The sequence below is a fragment of the Callorhinus ursinus genome, unplaced genomic scaffold (assembly GCF_003265705.2).
Source record: "Callorhinus ursinus isolate GAN/ISIS: 27379988/994484 unplaced genomic scaffold, GSC_fseal_2.0 scaffold8, whole genome shotgun sequence".
In the NCBI taxonomy this organism is placed as follows: Eukaryota; Metazoa; Chordata; class Mammalia; order Carnivora; family Otariidae; genus Callorhinus; species Callorhinus ursinus.
The window spans coordinates 10984766-11011641 of record NW_027397070.1 but is presented as its reverse complement, the minus strand read 5'-3'; the positions used below and the strand labels follow the sequence as shown (position 1 = coordinate 11011641).

Here is a 26876-nt window from a genome sequence, read left to right as displayed (position 1 = left end):
AGAGATGCCGCACCAGAGATCAAAGAAGGGTTGTGTGTGGCCACAAAGGGTCCTTTTATTTGCTTTTGGAATTGGGGGAAGGATCGATTCACTGATTCTCCTTACACAGGTCTGTGCATGTGCAGGCTCGGAATTTTAAGCTGTCATAAGGGCTATGGCTTAGGACTTCCACATTCTTGTTCAGCAATGTTTTAATTTCCTCTATCCCCCAAAAGAGTAAAGCTCTTTGGGGGCTGGCTTGTTGGTGGCACGGTAGCATCTGCGACGTCAGCATGGAGGACAGAGAGATCACAGCATGCTCAGTTTGGCCTCCCCTCCCTAGCGGGAGAGTACAAGTCTCAGTACTGGCTGGGTACTAGAAGCTCTGTGACCTTGGCCATCCATTACTGGTACTATTCATTTCTGCTTTTGTCAAATGGGCATCGAAGCCTCATACTTAGCCTTACACGATGACCCTGTCTATCCAATGAGAAGTTGGGAAATGTGTTCTGAGACCTTCCCCTCTTTCCACGGACCAAAGGGCCTATCATGGTCTGCATCAGGCCACTAAGAATAAACCAAATGTGGAAGACACACAGTACGCCTCACAAACCTCAGGAAGCAGAGCAAGAGATTTGGGAAGAATGGGTTGATATTTTTTATACTGGCAACCTGAAGAGCTATGAGTAATTCCCAGTACAACTCTTTGTAAAAGTCAACAGGCATCAAAGGTGTCAGAAAAAAATGGAGCCCTTGTTTATCATCAGGGAACTGCTTTCCTTTGGCTGTGCTGTATTTCCAGTTGAAGAACACCTTTTCCAAAATGTTACTTGATGCCAGGCTAAATGTGAGGGTACCAACCAAAAGTTTTCACCAGCTACTGGATCTTGACTCACATGGCAACCAGCAAATCTTAACCTCATGGCTTTGGTCTTGTAAATTGAAGGGCTTAGGCGCAGCTGACACTTTTTTTTGTTTGTTTAAGGAAGATTAATTTGAAACTTATTTTCCCCGAACCCATTTGGCCTTCCATCCCCACACATCTTATAACGGGAGAGACTCAGAAGGGGCTGAGCTAAGGCTTTCTTTTTCTGAGAAATTCCTCTGGGTGCCTGCTCTCTGCTGTTTATTTGAATAAACATGGTGCGGTGATGCAAGTGACTTCAAGTGAAAGACACTCAGGGGTGGGGTAAGAAGGCTCACCAGTGGCAGGAGATGTTGAAGGCCATGTTTCACTCTAGATTTGTATTACAAGAGGGCATTTTCAAGTGGCCCTTTCTGATCATCGTGTTAAAAAAAAAAGAGAGGTGAATAAAGGTGAACATTTGAGACTTGGACTAAGCTCCTGCAGGCAGGGATATTTCAATTTTTTGTTTTATTTATTGAGATCTCCCTCCCCTTTACTTAATGTACAGAGCCAAGTTATTTTGCACTGCCACCAAGCAGGAGCTTTTTAAATGATTCAGGGAAGTATAGCTTTCATTTAGGTTTGTGCCCTCCAGTCTGTTTATACTGGTCGATACACTTGTCTGAAAAATATAATGGATTAGCACATCATTCAACAAGCTAGTCAGAAGGCAAGCTCAAGGCGACAGACACCAAAAAGTAAATTACAGTCAGTAGTAGGGCTAGGCCATGCCTAGAGCTGGGAAACATCGTATCAGCACAAAACCTGTATTCTCTGAGAATGGTGGTAGAACTGAAAGGGATGAAAAATTTACACTCAAATATAATAAAACAATCAGCTCTACAAATTCATATGGTACTATAAACTGCGTGGTTTATGACATGGAAGGCAAGGAGAATCTGGCTCTCACGACCACCCCACACATTATAACCTCACCTGGAAACAGACAGGGATGGCATTTGTTTCGTTTAATAGGCCCACTTTTGCAAGCAGGCATATATCATGGCTTACTTTACACATTCCATTTAAAGATCTGCAGAATGCCAGTTTGCCACAGGTTGGTAGTCAGCAAACCAAGGGTTAAGGTGGGCTACAAGGGGTGCGGGGGGGGACTAACAGTAACATATTTATTCCTTTTTAATCTCCACTCCGTCTCCTTATTTCCTTTAATTCTATTCTGCTTCTCAAGAAATAAAGCAGGATTGAGACACATTCTCCAGATTTTCAATTCCTATTTTCTGTATCACCTACTCTGACAAGAATCAAATCATCACTATGGTAGGTGTAAGAAGTCTAGTTACAATTATTAAACAGATTTCTATTTTATAACCAGTGACAGTTAAAAACAACAATCAGAAATGGATTTTAAGAGCCCAAAGGCTTTTTTTTCATCATGAAATAAACTTCCAACAACAAAACAAACAAATCACTTCCTTCACCAAGAGCTCAGAGAAGGACAGTAATGTTCTCAGACCTTGTACCTCCACGAGATATTATTTTTACCAATCATGTACTGATCGGATGGAGAAACAGATGAGCAGAACAGGAAAGTGGGAGCCTCAGTATTCAGAGAGAATGTTAAAGACCATTGGAAAACCTACAAAGTCACCCATCATATGGGCTCCTCATATGTGATTGAAGGGAAACAGAAAAGGAAGCAAAGATGGGATTTCAAAGTTAAAAATATAACAGAAAGTCCTTTTCCATTTTTTTTTCCTTTCTATACAAATTATCAGATGTTAGTAGGAGGAGTAATGAATACAACCCCTGAATCTTGGCTTCTTATATTCTTAGTGGAGCTCAGCATCAATTACCAGTAGAATACTCAGAGCTGGCAAACCACATTGGTGCTTAACAAGCTACATTAAATGGTGCTAGTTAATTGCACAAGGTACTGGCCCACAGTTGAATCCATTCTCCCTCCAGAATGCCCTAGGATTTTTGGCTCATGGGTGATAACACCATCAGGTTTGACAGAAAAGGTAGTTAATCACCCTGGCCTTGGCCTATGACTGGCCTTTCCTGCTTTTATCTTTCTTTACAGTTGGCATCACTGGTATTTCCTATCTCTGTTGGTTGCACCTCTGTGTGGATGGACCAAAGCTGATCAATCCCAGCAAAAGCAACTACATAGTCTTTTTCTGGCTTCATCTTTACCCAGTGAGCAACACCATGAATTCCTCTGAAACTGATCTCTCTCCTTCCCCACCTCTACCTCCAAACTCCATTCCCGAACTTTTCTCCAGCAGAAAAGCAAGAAATAGTCCTTTATTTCTCAGGTTCACGGCCTTCACACTACTAAGCTTATCCTTTTGAGATCAGAGTCCAAAGATTATCCCTCTTTTGAATCTTTAATGTATCTTTTCTACATGTCCAACTTCTCAACCTAATGTCAAAGTCACCTAAGCTTAAAAACGCGATCAACTCTGCGTCTCCTCAAGGTACTTTGCACCTTCCCCTTCCCCTACTGCTTGGAAGAGAGGCTAACACAACTAAATGCATTTGTACCTCTCATTCAACAACATACTGCATTCTGCTTTCAGCTTTCATGGTGTTAGTGACGACATTCACATCTCTAGTAATCTTCTAACTGATGGATGCAATGGCTTTTCCCAGTCCTCCGAGTATCCTAACTTTCAGACACGTGATCACATCCTTTCTGAAAAATGTCTTTTTCTTTGACCTTCCTAATGACAACCTCCAGGTTCTTCCCCAGGGAAGAGCCTCTGCAGGTCACTTTCTGATCATTTGTACATCATTTTATAGACTACCTTCTCTTCCTCTGCCTGTCTGTAAACTGGGATCTTCTCAGAATTGCTTTCCCAATGGTCCCTCCTCCCTCCTCCTTGAACTGCAAATTCAAGAGCCTTCATAATCTCATCTACCTCTTGTGGGTACAGGTAGAATGTATCTGCTGAATGCTTCTCGACCTGTAACTTTAAACCCATTCTCTCCAGCTCTAAACCCTATTTACCCAACAGATGTCCTACAAGTTTCTCAAATGCCACATGTCTAAATTGGAACGAAGGTTTAGAAATGCACTTCCTCCCTGCTTTCTGCCACATCTGATCAATCGCCAAGGCATGGGTCTTACCCGGAAAAGGCCGCTGAAATCCATCCCCTTCTCTTTATTTCCATTGCTAATGCTCTCTTGTGATTTGTTTTTTTCTCTCTTCCTTGGCATATATCGGTCTTTTAATTGGAAGATGCCATCTATCTTCTACTTTTTTTTTTTTTTCCGAAAAAATATTTTTTTTTTTCTGAAGCACAGACCTACTATTTCACTTTTCCCTTTAAAACATTTTATGGCTCCCAGGGTTTAAAGGAGAAAGTCCAGTTTCCTCGGTTTCCAATCTGGCTCTGTCCTCACCTTCCAGACTCATCTCTTGCCACAAGAAATGACTTTGCAAATATGCCTCCCTTTGCCTGGAATACCACCTTCCGCTTTTCCATGTGGAAAATGCCCATCAAGGCCTGACCTAAAAATAATTTTGGGGGGGGCAATCATTTTCAAACTTCTCCGGGTAGTTAGTCAACCTCATTCTCTGTTCCTGTGGTCTGCAGTGCATCTCTTTATTGTAACTCTGACATTCATTATTCATTAAAATATTTGCCATCGACTACCTACAGGTCACTGCAAGTTGGTTGCCGTGCCTATGGCATCTTGAGGAAACAGGGTCCTTGAAGGCAGGAACTATGCCAGATAACATCAGTTTTTAGCACAGTTTTGGACACTTGTTAGGTCACTCAGTGTTAGCTGAATGCTGGCATGAATGAATGCACATTAAATGTGTGGTAAATAGCACGGGTCTCCTGAGTTTAGACCCTTATTATTGATTATGGGCCCTGCCACTGAATCCTGGAATATTTCTAATAATGTTGGACATCGGAATTTTTCGACAGATCTACATAATTTCACCGATGTCTTCAGAAGTTCATTTATATACAGTGGCATTGTGAGAATAACTATTTTATGGTCTGAGCAGGATGCTTAATTGCTCCATGTCTCAGTTCCTCTTAACCCATAAACCTGGACTCTTTCTACTTGCTAATTACCTAAAACTTTCCAGAGGCAGCTGTCAATAATGGCTACCAGTGAGTGCTTTGGAGTACAGTGGGATGGGTTTAAATGCAAGTTCTGCCACTTCCTAGATGTATGACCTTGGGCATGCTGTTTTACCTCTCCGAGCCTCCGTTTTCTTATCTATAAAATAGGGAGAGTGGTTATGGTTAGGATTATAAACTTTAATCATAGGAAAGTGCTTAGAGCAATGCCTGGCACCTGGTGAGGGCTTTATAAATGTTAGTTATAATCATTGTTCATTGTGAAGCTCTAAATATGAGCAGAGAAGGCCCACAGAGTGATACAAAAGCTTCTTCACAGAGAAGGCACCAGGAGCACACAAGTCAATCGTACAGATGATAATGGCTCAGAATTATGTAGACTTCTAAACATTTTCAGTGTGTTCATACTTTTTAGATCCTCAGAAACCCTAGGGAAGGTTTGGGAAACATAATAAATATGAATTGACTATGTTTAAATGTCTAGAGTCAATAAAAGCAGTATTCATTCTCAAAAATGAAACACCCTTGTTAAAAAGAAAGTCAGTCTGTCCTTTGAATTGGCCCAGAATAAAAGGGTAACGGCGAGGTATCTGGGAGAACTACAGTTATTGACATCACTGACCTATAAACATATCCCCTTCAGCATGATATACAGCACTTCAGCACCCTTGTTTTTCTATAATTGCTATTACCAAAGCCTTTCAATTTCAAGTGCTCAAACGAGAGCAATTCATATTTCAGATAATCTGCCAACGAGGAAAACTAATTTCAAAATATTTGATCATAAAAGTTGTCCTCAGCTTCAACAGAGATAATTTAGTCAAATAATATCAGATAATCTGAGAGCAGTCTTAGCAGGAAATTGCTCCATCTACGCAGCCTCCATTTGCACTTATATAAATGTACTGAAAGTGTAGGAGACTTTGACAGCCTGCCGTATGTGATTTCATTCCATAACCTACCTACTTTACCATCAAAAGTTATATCCTTTGAAGCATTGCCAGAATTATTTTACCCCAGTAGATATGCTAGATGTGCCCTTTAAAAGCCGTATTATTTCTTTCCTCTCTGACTAGCTCAGGGTAGCATCTGCTCAACTAAATTCCTTTGAAGGTTAAAAATAAAATAGCCTACTTCTTCCAGGCTCCCCTCCTCCGCCCCTAACCTAGAGCTGAGGAGAAAATGTCCAGTGTTGAATGAACTGCAGAGAGCACATGTTTTAAAGAAGAAGGAGCCTGAGAAATCGCCCCTTCATTTCACACTTAAGAAAAATTAAGATCCGGGCTTCTGGAAGGTCACTGGCCTGATTAGCAGCCGAGGCAAGACCAGAACCCTGGTTTCCTGGATCTCAGGCCAGAGCGCCTTCCCTGGCTTCTCCAAAGACCGAATGGCTATTAGACAAAAAGAATCAAGCCAGAAACTGACAAGAGAAACACCACCAACAGCCATGGTGTTTTCATTTTATAAACAGAAAACGAATGCTTGGGATTTCATCTCTGGGAAAACATTTGCTTTTTAGAAATAGTCATACTTGGCACTCCCTCTCCTCAGTGCTGCTGACAGTTGCAGTCAGTTATTACACTGTTGTGACTTGGAAGCTGATGCCCCCAAACAGATCAGAATTAGTAACATCGTGATTCAGGATTGTCTCTTTTCCTCTCAGCTTGCTAATCTATGCTTCTTTTATAATTATTTTAAAAGGCACTATCTGATTTCCCGAGCACCGCCCCAGGTGTTCTCGGTGATAATGAATGGATAAACATATCATCCAGTGTCACGGAGCAGTTGTGACATTTTAGAAATATCTTCAGTTCAACTCTTCTAATTTCAATGTATGTTACACCCAAGGTTGCAGGCCTGTGTTTTTACTAAAGAGCTGAATGAGTCCCAGTAATTGCATGATTTACTTGTCTGCTCAAGTGAAAAGGTTTTGAAATGTAGTGAAATGGCACAGTCATTTCCTGGTCTTTGCAAACCCTGCAATGTCAATTTTAATTAATGAACTGGAAAAATTACGTTTTTTCTTTTCTTTTCTTTTTTTTTTTTAAATTTCAGGGAATTGGTTCCCAGTCTCACCTCTTATTTCCCTCTAATTTGCATCTTCTGTCCTGAGAGATGTGCTGACTTTTGTCATTCCTACAGACAGGCAGACAGGAGGACATCACAAGCATGCTAAACCTCTGGTGAACAGAGGCTCTAAGTGATCCTGGCCAACTAGCGTGCACGGTCTGATTGTCCAGACGGGGAGGTTGCAAATAACACTCCTATTACATTGGGCGACTGAGGTTGATACCCATACTTGCTACGAATGGTGAGCCCTGCTTGCTCTTAAAAAGTGGTCTGCCAATGGCATCTCATCTTCCACAGAGTCATTTTTGATGGATCTTAAAGTGGAATGCCTCTGAACACTTTCATTTTTGTGCCTCTCTCTTTCCTTTACCGCCCCCCGCCCCACCGTTTTGATTCCGTCAAGTAGATAATGATTCTTTGCCTAGATACTTAAAAGCAAGAAAGAAACTCACCACTTACAGGAGCACCTTGGAATACAAATAATTTTTATTTTGTCATTCAGCAATTTTGCTAGCCTCAACATTTCTTAAAAGAAAGCAAGTCTGTACAGTTCATGGGAAAGAACCAGAACTAGCTAATGCTACCATTCCTGTTTTCTGGAAACATTTCTCAGCGTTTCTCCTATGTACAGACAAGTGCATTCTGCACAAATGTTTTTTAAGCTCCCCCAAGTATCAAGTTTAACAATTAGGGACTTTGATGAACCAGATCGAAGCATCTAATAAAGTACAGTAAGAACAAACACCCAAAAGTCCAGCCAGACTACAGAGAGACAATAAAACTCAGAGGTTCATGTATGTGTTTACGCTCCTTAAAGCCTTAGCTCTTTCCTAATCTAGGCAATCTTCTATTGTTTCCTTGGCGAAGCATTACTAAAAGGGACTGCCTGTGGTTCTAAAGCAAGGCTCCTATTGGGCAGAGAGGCCAAAAGGGAGGAGGCTGCTTGGTACACAGCTTGCTTCTCCAAAATGTAGAAGAAAAGCTAAATGGAATGTATGGTTCTTTCCCTGAATTCAAACGCTGCATTACTGACAGAATTCCGAGATCTACGAAATGCCACACCTGGCGCCCAGGTATTTTTTGTCCCCTCTGCCAAGGGCCTGAACTTGCCCTGAAAAAATCCAATCCCAAACCGTTTTTTCCTTTCCCAGGGAAAAGTTCCTCCTGTTCTTGAAAAGTTTGCCTAGTTAATGAAAGTAATAGATTTCATCGGCCAGCATATTACAAATTAACAGCATCAGAGGAAGTTTTGGTTGGTAACTTTACAGTGGTGGGAGGCTGAAAGGGGAGGAGACCTGGTTTGCTGTTTTAGTGAATCATTTTGGAAATTATTTCCATCAGTACACAAAAGTACAGTAGGCATAAAAAGCCAAATCAGAAAGAAAGCAATTTATACATTCCTATATGTATACAGGCATGTACATCAAAAAGATGTTCTAAACCATTGGAACAATTGCTATCAGTCTCTTTAGAAATGACTATTTAGGAGGGCGCCTGGGTGGCTCAGTCGTTAAGCGTCTGCCTTTGGCTCAGGTCATGATCCCAGGGTCCTGGGATCGAGCCCCGCATCGGGCTCCCTGCTCCGCAGGAAGCCTGCTTCTCCCTTTCCCTCTCCCCCTGCTTGTGTCCCCTCTCTCGCTGTGTCTCTCTCTGTCAAATAAATAAAATCTTTAAAAAAAAATGACTATTTAGGAAAAAGCGATTGCATCTTTGGACTGTCATCCAAAGGGGACCGAGGGAGTAAGAAAGATAAAAGCCACAGGGCAGTTGTTGTCTAAAACTGGCATCGATTTTCAGGTTATCAGCCTAGTTCTAGAACTTATGCAAAAACCTAAAGTCAATTTCCTTATTATATTCCAACTGAAATTACCGCTGAAATTGTTGCCATGTTACCCGTCATGAAAACCATGTCTTCTTATGTAAGAGCTAAAACCCAGTATAGATTGAATGTGTGTGTGTGGAAATGAAATTTGGATTTCACATGAATTTAACGATTCTGTGACCTCCTTCCCAAGAGGTCAAGTTATTTCTTATTCTTCATATGAGCAGTGTGCCTTCGCTCATCACTCTCACAGGGTCCGGGCTAAGTGAGGAAGGATAGCTGGTTTAGGTGTAGAGGTATTATTTTGCATATATTGCCTATGTAAGCCCCACATTATAGACAGAAATTATCTTTACTTTCCAACTTTGCATAATAAAATAAGCCATTAAATTAATACCATATAGAAAATACTGCTTGTCAGGCAAAGAAATGTACATTGCTTTCCAGAAAACCGGGGATATTACATTGCCAACGCCTGCATGAATAATACATGGGTTAATTCAGAAAAACACCATTTCATTATTTAAAAATGAATAAATTACAGACTTGGAATGATGACTAAATTTTCTTCTCCATCTTCCTTTTGCTCAGCACTCTACTTTAAAAGCAAGAGTGAAAATACCGTTTCATCCACACAAATAAAACAAGCACGCTCCTCAAAAAGTCCTGTTTTCTGCCTTTACATTTCCCAAGCCCATAAAATGAAGACCCTTCATTTTCTTTTTTTTTCTCCTGATCCTATTACCTCCAGAAATTAAGAAGCCATGGAAAAGGTCTTCAAATTATACATTTGAAGATGGTGAGCCTGTGTTTTATTGTCTTGTGATGCTATGATATAGTGTAACTAGACAAGCCCCCTTCACAGACAGGACTTTCTGTGTTTTAGTCTCAGCGCTTGGTAAAACACGTTCAAAGGAATAAATAAGAATGTAATTCTCATGTATGTTGATGCAGCTATCCTTCATTTTCTTCCAGAGATTTTGGTCTACTCAGAAGGCCTGTTAAAAAAAAATCAGTCCCCTTTGGGGACTGATGAATGCATGGAAGGCAGAAAGAAATGCCCCAGTAATAAGAAATTAATTTCGAGTTAAAATAAGTAAAACATCCCCATGCAGTGCATTTAGGCTGAGCAGAAAGTGACAGCCAGCAGATTATTCTACCGATTTCTAATGCTGGAAATTCGGATGGCATTTACTAGCATAACCTTTCAACTCTGAGCACATCAATAGAGGCCGACAGTGGCTTGAAATATGATTCCTTGCAGATAGCATATCCTCATTCATCTGACTGTGCTACTCTGTGCGCCACTGCACAAACAGCGTCTCACCCACTTCTGAGAGGACACTAATAAAAAAGGCATCAATTTTCAGCTCTAGTACTACTGTGATCTCTTTATATGTTCGACATCCAACATTAAATTAAAATGCTGTTATAAATCCTACTTTCTGAATCTGGAATGAGTGTTGGGTTTTTGTCGCATGAGACTGCAGCAAATCTTGTCAAAAGCAAGGAAGCACGTCTTGTTCACTCAGAATTAATGTTGTGGATGAAAGAAGGAGGTAAAAGGGGTTGAATATGGTGAACTGAGGGTGTCAAAGCCAGTGGCGACCGTAGCTGGAGGGTGTCAAACCAGGCAGGGTATTTGCTGCTTTCAAGAAGTGGCTAATCAAGAACTGTAATTACCAACGACAAGCCGTGTAGCAGGAAGCGCACCGATACGTAGGCAGGCATGCGCACGCGCACGCGCGCACGCACACACACACACACACACACACACATCTCCGTATATATCAACAGAAAAATTTTAGGCATAAAAAATGGTCAATTAGTCCTCTCCGGCAGAAAAAATATTTTGTCAATACCAGTGGTCTTGAGGAAACCTCACGGCTTACATCGAATCCCTACAGCAGATGCTGCCACTGGGATGCAAAGCCCAATGGTGCAGGGGGACGTGTGATCTGGGCCTTAGGTCGGGATTACATAATTTTAAAGTAACCAGAGAAACACCTCGGATCCCTGGAGGGTGAGGAAACAACATTATGAAAAACTAAAGAGTGTAGATTCAAACAGTTTCAGAAGCTTTCTGTGTCAAGACCGGAGGGGAGGGAATAAAAACAACAACAACAACAAAAAACCCCCAAAAACCCACAAAACAACAAAAACAAAAACGAAAACAAAACCCCCCCAAAACCTTGCAAGTGCAAGGAAAAAGAAACCAGCTAGCTTTTTCCATTTTTGCTAAAGATGGAAAAGCACCATAGGGGAACATTAGGGAATTTTCCTCCTCTTTCTGATAAAATGCTCCCTGCTAATGTAAGTTCTCACCGGGAACTCTGTGACCTAAAAGGTAAGAAGGTGGCTTCAACAAAGATACGGAGCGCTGAGTGGCTGTGTTCTGCCTGGCTCATTCATAATTATGGATGAAATAAAGAGGCGTGTTTGCCTATTTGGGAGGGTGGGGTAGAAGGAAAAGGGGGAAGAATGAGCAGTTCAATATCTGGATCGAACAGAGGAACTTTTTCCCCTAAGGATCATGCCGGGAGGAACCTTGACATGCACAAAGTCAGAACGTAGACACAGTTGCCCTGGTGAGAACGATAAGGTCACCCGTGGGATTGCTGAGATTATCTCTGTCAAGCACTCGGACAGCATGCAGTCAAATGATGCATCATGCAGTCATTTTCGGGGGGGAAAAATCAATTTCTTCACCAGGTCGCTATTTGCTTTTCAAAGTGCCCTTGTAGGCCTTCACCACCAAGCATTTATCAATTTAAATGTTGTAAATTGATAATGTGCCACTGTGCCTTGTACTGTTTCTGAATTATTTTGATACTTATATTTTCTCAATAGTCTCTAAACCCTCAGAGCTTCCACATTCAAAAGGGCATTTTTCTTTGTTACACCAAGAAGTGATGAACTTTTTATGATTAGTACAGGAGAAAAATGCAGACTTGCTAGGGGAGGAAAAAAACACACAAGCTACGGAAAATTACACATTTTTCTTTTTCTTTTTTTAAGTTGAGGTATGTCCACTTGAAGCCTTTAGCAGGTGGGGGGATCACAGAGCAACATTCGGAGGGCTATTTGTATTCCTTTATTCAGGAACCTGTTATCTTAGTATTGCCTAAAATTAGAACACCGACCGAAAAAAAAAACGCTAAATAACACGTGGCCCTATTATTATAAGTCCTGTGCTGTGTTGAAATACCTTTTTTGTCTTTATATTCCAGCTATCTAGGATGTGATGATGCCAAACAACAGTAATAACTTGTAAGGAAAGCTAATGTCTTCCTTTTTTCACCCTACTAAAGCAATATATATATATATACATATATATATATATACACACATCTTTTACAAGCATGGAAGTGAGAATATTAACCACATATTAACCTCAACTTGATTTGCATCGAAAAATGTGGAACAGAAGAGTTGAGGGTGCACTTTGGAAAAGCAAAAGAAAGACATGGCAGTTGCAAAGTATCTTTAACCTCCAGTGATTTATTGGCCCTCGGCCAAGTTATCAGGGAAATCTAATTCTTCTTTATTATTCAAATAAACCACATTTGGCACCATGGTTCCCTTTCAGAATAGCTTCACAAATAGACTGAGCTCTGTCATTTATTTGACCTTGTACTTGTGTGCTGTAGCTGTAATTTTATTTGCCATTCTATATAACAAATGCAGAGAAATCTAAAATATGGAGATGAACAACAACAGGATGGGGAAAAGAGGTAGTGGTAAATATATCTGCATGGCTTAAAAAAAAAAAGACTAAATTTAAAACAATCATTTACCCCTTTTCACCTTCACCTCTTATTAGCCCTTCTATCTGCGACCACCCTGCCCCTTTCAGCAAGCTGCCTTGAGACAAGCCAATTTGTAAGCTTGTCTGCCGCTACCTTCTGGCTGGCTTATGACAACAAGGACATATCTTCCACCAGGATGGGGACTGGGTGAGAAGTGACTCAGGCAAGCTAGCTCTGGGGGCAGGTGAGGAGAGATTAGGGAAGCATCTCCTGAGAGTGGTTAGCTGGCTACAGGGTGTTTTCTAATGATATCACAGTGTAAAAAATATGTTAATTTCCCAGTTTGCTCTAGATCCCATTTTATTTTATTTTATTTTTTAAAGATTTTATTTATTTATTTGACAGAGAGAGAGCGAGAAAGAACACAAGCAGGGGGAGTGGGAGAGGGAGAAGCAGGCTCCCCGCTGAGCAGGGAGCCCGACGTGGGGCTCAATCCCAGGACCCTGGGACCACGACCCGAGCCGAAGGCAGACGCTTAACAACTGAGCCACCCAGGCGCCCCTAGATCCCATTTTATTTTAAATAAGACTCTATGTTAAATTGAAAACATTTTCCTGGCACAGGTGTGCATCAGAATCATCGTCTCTCACCCCACTTTCAAGGAAAAATGTTTTCAAAAAAATACGAATCCTTTTTTATCCTCTGGTTAACTGAGACCCATGTCCTCCGACTCCAGCAACCATACTGTTAAACTTCTTGTCAGTATTTAAGAGAAAATGCAGGATTTGTGTATGGATGAGGGAAAGCTGGTTTATAAAAGCACATAAACCATCAAACTAGTCAGTGCTATTATAAGGCCTGGATGTCAGAAAGTCACTCTCAGAATGATCTTTGGCACACCAACGTCTGGAGGGAGGGGGGAGAGTCACCTGTCTGCTTAGGAGATTTGCAATATGTTCGTTCATATTTGTTATATGGTCAACACAGCCTTGCTCTGAATGTGAACTTCAATGGAAGCAAATCATGGGTGGGTTATGTCATAACCCACATATTAGCCCCTCTAGAGATTGTATTTGAGATTTCTATACTTCAGTCCCCGAAAAACTTTGCTTTCCTGAAGAAGCAATGCTTCCTTATTTTTTGATGAATGGCTGTATTTCCCTTTTTGCTTCAGTTACTAGGGAGCTCACAGCTAACTGTGAAGCTTTAGCAGACTATTTATATCCCTTCTTAGAGCCTATATTGTGTTCTCCTACTATGTGGTAACAAATGATTTACTTTTGCCTTTTTTTTCCCTTATACCCTAGCTATATTTTGCCATTATTTTTTATTATATACATTTATGTAAACTAATTCTTTTGTGGAAACAGGAGGGTATAAGCCAATGAATGACTATTTCTCTAAGTCCTGTATCAAACAAGAAATTTTTTTATTTATCATATAAAGTCTCTTTTGGATCCTTTGGTGATTATGCCACTTACACCCTGGAAGAGATTTCTTAAAATCTGACTATGTAACATTACTACATTTTTAGTGCTAGGGAATACACTGTTTTCTTTATTTATTTTCACTTATGCTTATTCCAGGATGGTTATAGAGTAGAGTTAGTTTTTAGCAGCTCTGAATGCTATCATCACGTATTAGAAGGCATGTATTAGAATCCCCACACAAACCAAACTCAGCATCGATATTTGGGGCTCTTTCTATTAAGATAAGGTTTCACAGTGAGTAACTGAGAATCATCTTTACCTAGGGAAGCAAGTCAACACTGTATATTTCTATAACCTGAAACCACATCTTGGATGTTGAGTTAAATATATATCTCTGGCAAAGTCAAAAGGGCTGCCCAAGGAGGTTCGAACATCATCACAGATCCCTTCATTCCCATCATCTTGACAATATGAAAATACTTCAGAGAGAATAACTGCCACACATATGCACTGGACACCAGGAGCTGTTAAACTCAACAGAGAGTAGAGGAGAAATCCACTCTGGCTGTCTCTATATTCACGCCATACAATAGAGCTCAGTAGAAGTTTCTCTACTTAGTTTTCTCATGAGTCAAAATATCATCCTAATTCTTTCCTGAACATAAGCCACGTTAAAGCCACCATATTTATTTACATGTTGAAAGGAAGTAAAACTGAGGAAGGAATATTTTGAGAGTTACAAATGCAGATATAACTATGTTCTAACGAACTGACAGGCTCACAATATTCCTCAACAATTTCACTGGGTAAACCTTTGATGATACAGTTATGCTTCGTCTTTATTTAATGAAATTATTTAAAAAAGGAACTGAGGGACCATAATTTCATAGACTCCTTATCTCTGTCTAGAATTTGATGGAATAACTTCTGAGCCAAAGTTGTAGGACACAGAGTGTTTGGTTTGCATTCAATTAAGGGTGTGTGTGTGTGTGTGTGTGTGTGTGTGTGTGTGTGTGTAAAAGATTAAGTATGTACTTAATTGAATAACTTTGAGCACATTTTACGTAGCATGCCACCCATGGGGACCCCAAGCCCCGACAACTGCAAGAGGACACTGAAGAAACTTGAAAAGAGTTAAGTGTGGAGTATCCTATTAGGACTTAGACCATAACATCTACCGGGTTGGAAATCCTTTCCCAAAGTTTTGGCATAGATTTTTTTTTTCTTCTCATTCTTTAGGCATTTAAAAACATACCGCACTCTTATTGGATTATTTTCACATTAACCTGGAAATACTCTTACACTTTAGTTTTGAATGCTAAACACCTACATCAGCATATGCAAACATCATTTCTTAGTGACTTACCCTTCGTCACTTCCAAAGGAAGCCCTCTGTACCTCATAGTTTCTACCTGCATGTTCCACCATTGCTGGCGACACTGAACACATCTACCATGGAAGGTAGAAATACACTGGGGTCAGTGTCTGCTCCCGGGCAAATCAAGATGCTGACTATTGATACACACTTTAAAACCCATTACATAAAATAGCAGGGAATGACTGCACAGAATGTGCCAGTTACTGTCCCATGTCTACACAGCTGCTTTATCCTGCAGAAACCTCAATTATGGTCTCAGATTTTAGGAAAAGATTGACTTAATGTTACAGTAGAAAAGCAGTGAAATACACTGCTTTTAAGGAGAAACCAGCACAGGGTTAAAGCCAAATTTTTCTTGAACAGATGATATTTCAGATGGCCACACTATTCCAGATGCATCAATTTCCTTGAAAATCCAATCCATATATGTGCATATGCTGTGCTGGCAGGAGGACTGACTGAAATGGCCAAAACCCAAGAGCTAATATTCTTTTGGCCAGAATAATGCAATTATTATTTTCCTAGCTATCAGTCTAAGCATACAGAGCCATCTGTTATGCAAAGCAAACATACACATCTCAATTACAGAAAATGCAGTTGCCTTGACAGAATTTGGATTACACCACTAACCAGGGCTGTAAAATGTGTTTTGAGCTAGTATATAATGGATGCTTTTCAGGAGTTCCCTAATTAGCATTTACCTGCTTAAACTAATTATTCATCCTTCTTCTTCACTGGCTTATTAAACTTTGTTGGATACTCTGCATAAAACAGATGAATATGGGCATTGCAGAACAACAAACAGTGGTGTTTCCAGCTCTGAACAGTGTGAACGAACATGGTGGCGTGCCCATGAGAGCCAAACTGGGGATTCTCAAAACTCGTGTCCCAAATAGATTAAGACAAGGATTAAAATCTACAAAAAGCTATTATTACAAAACCAGATATTTCAACAAGAGGCAAGAATGCTAATAGTGAGTTAACAATAGCCCAGTTTCTATCATTTGGTTTGCTAAAACCCACATAAAATAGAATTACTCTATAAACTATAGCCAATAGCTTGCGTGTTCTTCAAGGAAGAATTAATGGACCCTTGCTTGGATTTTCAACAGTAAATAATCAAATTTGGCAGTGTTTCCCCTCCTCCTCCAACCCTCCTCAAATGCCAAATATCTTTCTTTATTATTTCCCAGTGTCTTTCTTGATTTAGCTATTACCCAGCAAACTCACTAACAGCCAAAATGTTCCAGCCGTGCCGGATGCCTCCTTAGAGTGGTGCCAACTTTCGGAAGCAATGAGTCTGGGGTGGGTCTTGCTTAAGAGGAGAGAGACAAATCTTATCTCCGTCTTTAGCTCCAAGGGGCAACTGAATGAGAAGTAGATTATCCAACTTGGCAGATCATCACATACATACAAAATCCCTCCCACCGAGGCTGTGTTTTCCTCATGCCAAACTACCAGATGAAAAGGGTCAAGCTCCGCCAATCACCTGTATGGGCACAGATATCCAGATGTTCAGCATTTTTACGGAAAAGAAAAAACCCACATCTAGATAATTAGTGGAATCACAAACTTTTCTTCAGGGGATTTTGGCATTCTGTAGATGCAGCCTGTGTCCTGGAATCTGATGGAAGTAAAATTTGTGTGTTCCAGGGGAATCTCAAGACCTAACATCTAGGATTTTGTCCCTTGTCCCAGTTGCCTCCATCTTTTCTTCCAACCTCTGACAGACACATGCGAATAATTAAACCGCACATAATGAAAGGCGCTCTTATTTTATGAAATTGTCTTTCAGCATTAGGAAGCATTTGCAAAGGCAGCAAAATATATCCTTGCTGGAACCCTCCCTGCAACACATTTTAATGGTCTCTTTCAGCATTTCTTGACTCCAAATGACTCCCTGTCATTGTGTCAGCTCCCAGGGTAATGCAGGGTACTCCATAAACATCCAGTAATAGGACACAAGGGAAGCACTATTAGTGTGTCCCTCTCCTACCGGGCACAGAGGTTTCAAAGTTCAAAACAACTGAGGAAAGAAACTTCATTTGTTCTCAATAAATTAATAATGATCCTTGGGCGGGGGGGGGGGAACTAAAGTTTTGGAGCACAAGTTTATTCTGAACGTTCCAAACGGACAGAATTTTCTCACTGACTTTGTGAGAAGAGCCAGGTAGAGCCATTAAAGAATAAATTTGGTAATTCATGCCAAACTAATACCCGCTGAAGAAGGAAAAGCACAAGGCAGAAGGAACCTTCACAATCACTGTCAAGAATCTAAATTGTTGTTTTACTTACTTGTGAGAGGCCTAGGTAGATGGAGACGGTTTCGGAAATGTACAAAAATTTTCCTTCTTGATTTAGTGCAAATACAAAGCCATCCAGGGACTGCAGAAAAAAATAAATATATAATTAAGTTAATAAACATATGATGGAGATTTAATTAATAGGGCATGTGATACAAAGCAACACATACTGAATTCAAGACTCTGTTTTTCTTCATGGCCAATAAAAGTCCTAAGATATTCTACCATTGCCCTGTAAGTGAACAAACAAAAGGTCTGAATGAAGACTACGAGCTTCCCTTTATTTCAGGGACTTCCTATGTCTCCGTCACTTTGACCAATATACATCATATTCTTGTACAAAATCAGGTCATGATGATTTTATGAGCTGTTGACTTTATTTTTTTGGATTCAGTAGGTTAAAAGATAAAATCAGCCAGTTCTCCACTAAATAGCTGAGCAGGAATGGAAATTGTAATGAGACGAGAGAAAAAAAAAAAGGGACCCTTTACGAAGAGCAAGTAAAAATCACCACTTGAGCTACTGTGGACATCAATAATTTGCTAATTAATAAAGGATTATACCCTTCTCACTCCCGGTGCCTATTGTGGTAGAACAAATAGGAAAAGTCAATACATTATGGGTGAACGATTATAGGCCGAAACCTTACAAACTGCAATCCTTTTTTGCAAAACTCTATGCTCAAGTTTTATTGTGATATATCTAGATTCTATTACAGCTCCTGAAATGGAAACAAAAGAAGGGGGTGGGGAGGGAAGGAAGCTACGCATCATCTGTAACTCTTGAAACCTTTGTCCACTTTCCAAATGGAGGATTGCGTTGTCAGTTTGATGAGTGGTGTCAATCATCATGGACTCCAACTGCAATGTACCACTCAAATGGAGAATACCTTTGTTTCAAATTCTTGCAATCCAAGTGCATTTTATACCCTCCATCCTTATGTCTTTTGTTTCGCTTTATGTATTTATCTTTAACCAGGTAGGTGGCCCAAGTACTGCTTGCACGGGAAAAGATGTTTCAAAGAGTAGTGGTTTTTACAAAGGCTGTGAGGTTGGAAAAACAGGAACCCCACACTGGGATCAAGGCATGTGGCAACACTCAATTAATGACATAATTCTTAAGTATGGAAGGGTGGAAGTAGCATGTAAAATTCAGGTAGAAACATGGACTGTCTCAAATCTCAGCAATAATCTCAGTTGCCTAAAATACTGAAATAAAATACTGAACTTTTTTTTTAGAGCTCTAAAAGTATGTATGAAATATATATATTTATGTATGTACACGGGAATATGTACATTTGGATTCCATTACACACACACACACACACACGACATTTGGATTCCATGCTTACTGACCCATTTTCAGAGCTCCACTGGTCAGAGACTGTGGGTAGCAACCCAACTTCCTCCTCTGATTAGGTGTGTTGCGAAAACATTTCAAAAGTCACTTTACATGATGACATTACAAAATACATGATAGACAAGCTTTTGGTCAGGACATCGTCCATTTATTAAGCAATACGTGCTAAGCAGTTTGTATGTGTTATCTCTTTTAATTTTCACAGTATAATTTGAGGTAATTATATTATTATCTACATTTTATAAACAAGGAAATTGAGGCTTAGTGAAGGCAGGTGACATGCCTGTCTCCAGTTAGTGATGGAGTTAGGATTTGAACTGTGACAGTCAGAATTAGTGACAGTACTGCCTCCACTAAAAACAAAGGTTTTCTGATTGATACGTGTAAATTAATGGAAAGAAATGGTCCCAGAACTTCTGAAGTTAAACTGTACTAAGATGCGGCCTATGACTTAAAAATCGTCACTTGATTTTGAATGATTCGTCCACTGTTAGGAGACAGATAGGAAGTGGGATGACAAGAGAGTCCACAAGTCACTCCCACAAGAGGTTAACTTGTCACCTTGCTATGTACTATGTCTCCTGGAATCAGCTATGGGACAGGGAACAAAATACTGCTTAGTGGACTCCTTCCCTTTGACCAAACTGCCACCCCCTCTGGAGCCTGGTGAGATGTAACCTTTCAAGCTTGGAGTGTGGCCCAGTGGAATCTCACTTTGAACCAGTGCAGAGGGACAGATGTTCCTTTTGTGGAAGTTTGGGAAGGATCCTGTTTCAACATGTCTTTACTTCATACAGGAGATCTCCTGAGGATGACTCATGAAGATTAAGACCCTCCCCCCTACTCCTTTAAGTCTTCCCCATGGACAAGTCTTCTACTCAACCCAATGGCCATGCCCTGGAATACAGTCGGAGAGCTGTGTGAGCCATCTTCTCAAAGCTTACAGTGCTGCTGTCAGATTAGAGAGACAGAGAGAGAGGAGACAGGAGAACCTTTTATGGGGACACATGACAAGTGAAAGGCTGACTCAAAGAAGAAAGGACTGCTGGAGCTGGCAGAGAGATAACCTCTTATCCTCCAAACCCTCATTTTACAGGTGAGGAAACTGAGGCAGAAAGAGGTTCAGTGCTTGGACCAGATCATTCGGTCAGCTGGTGGCAAAGCTAGGATTAAATGTGCTGCCCCACAATGATACTGTTAAAGCATTTATGACATTGTATGGTCCTGACTGGCTTATTCAACTCCCAAGGAGACTGAATTTCTCAACAGCGGGTGATGTCTTATTCATCTTTATCTCGCCAACACCTAACAAGCGCTCAAACAAGACTTAGTAACTTCCAGTTCTACCTCCAAGCCCCATACTTCTTCCCTTAGATCACGTATGCTAGAAGGACTGAGAGGGTTGGAAATTACCTTCTGCAAGAGTCCTGGTCATGAAGCCCTTAGAGGATTTGCAGACTCTGATGCCACAGATGTCTGACACAGCCTGGGATATCTCCTAACATTTGCAAGACCAGAGTCAGACTAGATTCTTCTGTAGTTCTCCAAAACACCTAGTGCAGGGCATTTGCCAGCCATACACATCCTTTCCGTTCTCCCCGAAAGGGATCATGATTTCGTAACATTAGGTTCCTATCTCTTGTATTCACTAAAACAGTAGAGGATGTTTGGGCATGATAGCAAGGAAAAAAAAATTTCTGGAGGCAAAACATCTGACGGTATTAAGCAACAGTGATCTAAGAACTGGCCAGTTTTGTTTGGCAAAGCAGAGGCTCCGACACATGTTCCAATTTCCTGGTGAGATTAAAATGAGTCTACGTCTACATGACACAAAGCATCCAGTCAATTCAATTAAAAATAACAGCCAATTTGGTGTGGGAAGAACGCAACTCGTCAGATGAGTTGTTTGTCATCACAGAGGTAAAAAACAAAAATAAACTAAACGAAACAAAACAAAGAAAACCTGGTTAGCCATATTTTTTACCTTTATGTTTATCACATCATTATATCGACAGTGTGAGATGACTGTCCCAAACTCAGATCTGATTACCTTTCAAATAAGGCAATGGGATATGAACTTGGGTCAGTAGCAGACTGGCAAGGTTGCCCTTCACACAGCCATTGCCTTCTGATTGAGGGTCATCCCTGTCCACAGTTAGCTCTGTTCTGCTGCTTAGGGAAGTTTTAAGAGTAGCATCGATACTGGTTTTATGTGTGTGTCTTAGTCTTAAAAGGTGGCAGGAGGAAGGAAACATCCAATCCGTTAGTCTTGGGAACCAAAGGTGATAAATCTGAAAGTTCTGTGGAATTTTTAAAAATTCAGATTCAAGAAAGCTACTACATTCCAAGCTTTTTCAATCACTGCAGGCTACTTTTTGATTTTTTTTTTTTTTAACTGCCCACTGTTTTCAACAGGCGCCAATTAAGATTCTGGGGTCAAAGGGTTAATTACGTCTCCTTACTTACTATGTACAATTTTCTGATTATTAACTAAGGTTGGATTAAGATGAAAAAGAACCTACACAAATGTTAATGCTAGTCCCTCCTTGAGAAGATTTATTATAAAGCCATGCTGAAATCTATCTGCTTTCCTCAAAGCAGATGGAGAACAAAATCTTAGAAGAAACAGTAAAACAGACATTTTAAAGGCATGCTAGTATCTGATTTATCAAGACAGTTTTCTTATTACTAAAACCAGTTCTTAGCCATCCTGACAGGGCTGATAGGAGATTTCCTTTGTCACATCCTGGTAAGTCTATGAGGTACACATACAGGAGGGAGGCTTGGATGCACAAGTCAGGGGCTACAGCATCTCTGAATAATAATGCCTGTAATTATAATTTATATCCCCTGACATCCGTGTAACATATAAAGTATAAGACACAGTTTCTTAACCCCAAAAGCTGAGGGCCTCTACCAGTATTTGTCAAATGATGAGGTTATTTCCTTGCAGGGTATGAAACTAACTATAGCTTCATGACTGAAGGTACACTAATGTTTAATGCATTGTGCTAAATGGATTTATATTTGTCAAAGTAGTTTTGTCTCGGCTTCCTTTTTTTTTTTTCCCCTGCATATTCCACTGCAGCCAAATCTCACAGAGTGAAATCTTAACCATGGTGCCCTTATGGGGTAATTCTCATGTATATAACCACTTTGAGATTAGCGATTCTTTCTTCCACATTCCAATGCAGAAGAGGAAAAAAAAAATCACCCCCAAACTCTTTTCCTATGACCTCACTCCAGTTAGAGTGAAGAATTACCAGTAGGCTAGGTTATTTTAATGACAGATTATTTTAAACTAAGCCTTCACCATCTGTTCCGCCCCCTAATTATGAATGCAAAAGGAACATATTTCACAATTACATCAGTAAAAAAGTAAGATACACGTGATTTAAATGCATGCATGTGCTCCATGTCCAATGCACCGTGCATCTGTGATGTTCTTCTAATTCAGGCTTAGACTATGCAGAAAATACCCAGCCCTGAGAGAGGACAGTTTCTGACACACCCAACTTTCTCCCCAAACCCACGGTTTTTCATTGTTATGACAAAATCCTGTTAGAGCAGGAACAGAACACGGATGTCAGCACAAGGCTTTTGCAAGCCATGAAATAAGAGTATTTTATAACTGCTGAGACATCTTTGCCGTTCATGAGAAGAGGTTGTATGAGAAAATTTCTTCTGCTCTCTGAGCAATGGGTTAGCATTGGAAACGGGGGAGGCTGCTCTGGAACCATGCCTCCATCATCATGAAAGAAGCTGAGTGAACAAGCCAAGCACAGAAGAAGCCTGGCTTGAAGAGTGAGGACAGGGCTTCAATACCTATCTTTCCACTCTGTTTTGGCAGCAGATAAAAGAGTTAGAAAGACAAAAATGTTTCTTAAATTTTTTGGCCTTTGGATACAATAACACTTTGACAGAGCTCATTAAAATGCCATATTGCCCTCTGATTGCACTCAGGAGGTGATGTTAGACTGCTCACGCACACACATGTAGACTCGCAGCAACTTCAAGGAGCCTGGGACGATGCCCAGAAGTGCCCACATGTATCTGTTTATGGGGAAGAAAAAGTTTCCCAAATTTTGTCCTTGCAATCTGAGTTTTAACAATCAAGCACTGTGCAGAAACAAAAGCTTTATTTTTAGAGGTACGAATCTAAGTCAAGTATATTTTCTCAAAGTAGATGAAAACAGACATCAAAGGTTTGGGCTTTAACTCTTAGGAATCTTCCAGAGCTTTCTGGCTCCTATGTCTCTTCCTTTGCCCCCTCCCCACCACTACGAGTCAATAACATGAGGACTAGCACAGGTTCATGTCATTATCATGTACCCAAAGACACATGTTTCCCCATCACAACCAAATTAGATTCATTCCGTCCCATCTGAGCATTTTCCCTCTAAAAAAGAATTCTAGAACAATAAACGTTGGTGCCTCAAAATGCCTCTCCTAAGAGTTTCCTAAAACACATAAATCTAAACATCTTAGGTGAGAAAACAGTGCAGAGAGGCACAGACGGCCTCTCTTAGTTCTTAGCAGAGAGTTACCAGAATAAAAGGAGAGATGTTGAGCTAGTGAAATGTTAAAACATGAAAAGAACAAAGACATCTGCTTTCTGAGCAAGGAGATCAGGTTTGGCTTCTGCTCATTAAAATTCCATTTTGTGGAAGCTGTGTATCAAAGTGCTGACCTTTTTTTCTCTGGGATGCTAGTTCAAGCCTTACATCCAGCCCTTGAGGGATGTAGATTTCTTGATTTGAACACCCAGCCAAATGGACAACAGGCTCCGGTATGAGGACAGGGTGCAGCATTTGGGGGAATTGCACGTGTCTGTGTCTCTGAGCCCTCGGGGGCAGCGCATGGACCCCACATTATCTGTTGCTTGTCCTGGGAGACTGGCACTCCACGAGGCTGTCGGTGCCCATGTGCTGCTCACCAGCTCCCTTCGCCTGAGGGAGAGGATTCTCACTAGTTATGCTAAGGCACAGATATTCACTGGCACATTAAAACGTCTCCTTCCTGTGTATGTGGTATACTAATTTACTGAAAGCCAGGAGCTAATTCCTTATTGTGCATCTTTCCCTTTTAATTCAGGGTTCTCTTTCAAGTTAAAGGAAGAACTCTCATGCCAGTGGGAGTAATATAAATAGTACATTGTACTAGTCCTGAAAAGCCAAAAAATGTCACTGCTTTGCTTTGGCTACTCATGGAGCTTGGTCACACACAGGGTGTACTGCAAGTTGTCTGCATTATACAAAACAGTACAGAGATTAGAACATATTTTTTTTTAATTAATTTATTTATTGGAGGGGCAGAGGGAGAGGGAGAATCCTCAAGCAGACTCCCTGATGAGAGTGGAGCCCAGCGCAGGGATCGAGCTCATGACCCTGAGGTTATGAATTGAGCCAAAACCAAGAGTCAGATGCTTAATGACTGCGCCACCCTGGTGCCCCTAGATAGGTATTATTTAATCCTACTTTATGGATAAGGAAGCTGAAGCCCAGACAAATTAAGTACATTGCTCAGTGTCACACATCAGTATGTGGTAGATCTAAGAAAGAAGGATCCCTCTTTTTCCTCCTCATGCTAGGACTACCTGCTGGGTACTTTAATTGTTTCATACCCCATCAAAGCCGCTCAAAATCTGTGCTTCCTCCAGCATTTCTTTCCACATAAGAGATTCTCATGTTCCTCCTGTTTAAGTGTGATGCATTCAGAAAACAACTGTTGAGTGCTCGCTATGCACTGGGCCTGAACCAGCTGAGGTTTCACACAGCCGAGCAAGGACCCAACTCACAAGCTTCTTCCTTTTCTCTTCTCGTTTCTTTTCCTTTTCTCTTTTCCCTTCTTTTTCCTTCCTTCCTTCCTCCCTTCCTCCCTCCCTTCCTCCCTTCTTTCCTTCTTTCCTTCCTTCCTTCCCTCCCTCCCTCCCAGATTTTATTTTTATTTATTTGACAGGGAGAGACACAGCGAGAGAGGGAACACAAGCAGGGGGAGCAGGAGAGGGAGAAGCAGGCTCTCCGCTGAGCAGGGAGCCTGATGCGGGGCCAGATCCCTGGACCCTGGGATCATGACCCGAGCTGAAGGCAGATGCCCAATGACTGAGCCACCCAGGCACCTCCACCAGCTGCTTTCTTAAAGAAAAATCATCTGTGGGATCTAAGACTAAGCACATGAGCAGAGTTGGAAATTAACTTTATAAAGCAAAAAGCTGCAGGGCAAAGGCAGTTTCCAGCTTAGCATATATTCTGTACGAAGTGGGGATCCCTGTCCATTATCACTAAGCTCCATACCTGTCATATGCTGTCTTTGATTTAGAAAAGGCACGGATTGATGAAATTTGTATTTTTTCAGCATTACTGAGGTATAACTGACAAACGAAATTGTGAGATATTTAAAGTATACATTGTTGGGTTTTTTTTAAGATTTTATTTATTTATTTGACAGAGAGAGAGACAGCGAGAGAGGGAACACAAGCAGGGGGAGTGGGAGAGGGAGAAGCAGGCTTCCCGCAGAGCAGGGAGCCCGAAGTGGGGCTCGATCCCAGGACCCCGGGATCATGACCTGAGCCGAAGGCAGACGCTTAACGACTGAGCCACCCAGGCGCCCCTAAAGTATACAGTGTGATGATTTCTATACATACACATGGGATTCCTCCCATCTAGTTAACGAACATATCCATCAGCTCGCATTTTTATCTTTTTGGAATTTGTGAATGTACAGTCAAGAGACTGCTAGACCTCAAGGAAATTCTCCTGTGTTGGAGGAAGGGGCTAATGCCTAAAAGGAGAGAAGGGACACCACGGTTAATAAAAAATTGCTAGGAGAACCACACTTCCCAGCAGCAATGGCCAGGACAAGCCTTGAGCACATACATCCGTGGGCCACGAGGCTGGCCAGCACAATGAGCCCATTTACTGGCCCAAAGTTTTTCATTGAGAATTAGGGCTTTTTCCTTCTTCTTCTGGCATATCATGTACTATTTTATGTAGAAGTATACTATTTCATGTAAGATGACTTTACAGAAATTTATTTTGCAATCATGTTTGCTTGGAAGTACATCCTCGATAATAACAAGGTAGACCCATATTGTTATTTCTCTTATGGCTGATTATGACCGAGCCTGATTGTTTAACTGGGCAGTGGGTAACTTTAAAAAATAGGCTCCTTAAGAGAAACTAATAAAAGCCTTGTATGTGTATTCCTTTAGGTAAGGAGTTTGTGTCCAGGGTAGTAACAGTGATTAAAGAACCCTATAATGAATTTAGCAGATTAAAAGACCATTTAGAGACCTCGGATATTAATCTGATGTATTCATAGGAGTTTCGTTTCAGGAAACATTTATTGGTATCTCTAGGGAAAAGGTATTAAAAACATTTGTACCGAAAGGAACTTGGTTGTCACAAATATAGTTGCAATGGACTGAATTATATCCCTCCCAAATTTGTATGTTGACACCCTAACCCCCGAGGTGACTGTATCTGGGGACTGGGCTTCTAGGAGATAATTAGGATTAAATAAGGGCATAGGGGTGGGATTCTAATCCAACAGGACTGATAGCCTTATAAGAAGAGAAAGAGAGAGTTATCTCTTTCTCTTTGGGCATGCCCCCCAGGAAAGGCCATGAGAGCCCAGAGCAAGGAGGTAGCCATTTGCAAGCTACAAATAAAGTCCTTACCAGAATCTGACCATGCTGGCACCTTGATCTTGGACTTCAAGCCTCTAGAACTGTGAGAATATAAATGTCTGTTGCTTAAGCCACCCAGTCTACAGTATTTTGTTACAGCAGCCCGAGCAAAGATAGTAGTTTAGGA

At 40.9% G+C, this 26876-nt stretch overlaps 1 protein-coding gene across 9 annotated transcripts in view; it reads right to left on the bottom strand.

The window, feature by feature from the left end:
- Positions 1-26876, bottom strand: part of NPAS3 (neuronal PAS domain protein 3) — an 835099-nt gene that overhangs the window by 221145 nt on the left and 587078 nt on the right. For all 9 annotated transcript variants that reach the window (XM_073895072.1, XM_073895074.1, XM_073895073.1 and 6 more), the window contains one exon: positions 17696-17785. In XM_073895072.1, the coding sequence (XP_073751173.1) occupies positions 17696-17785 (90 nt within the window). The remainder of the gene's footprint in view (positions 1-17695; positions 17786-26876) is intronic.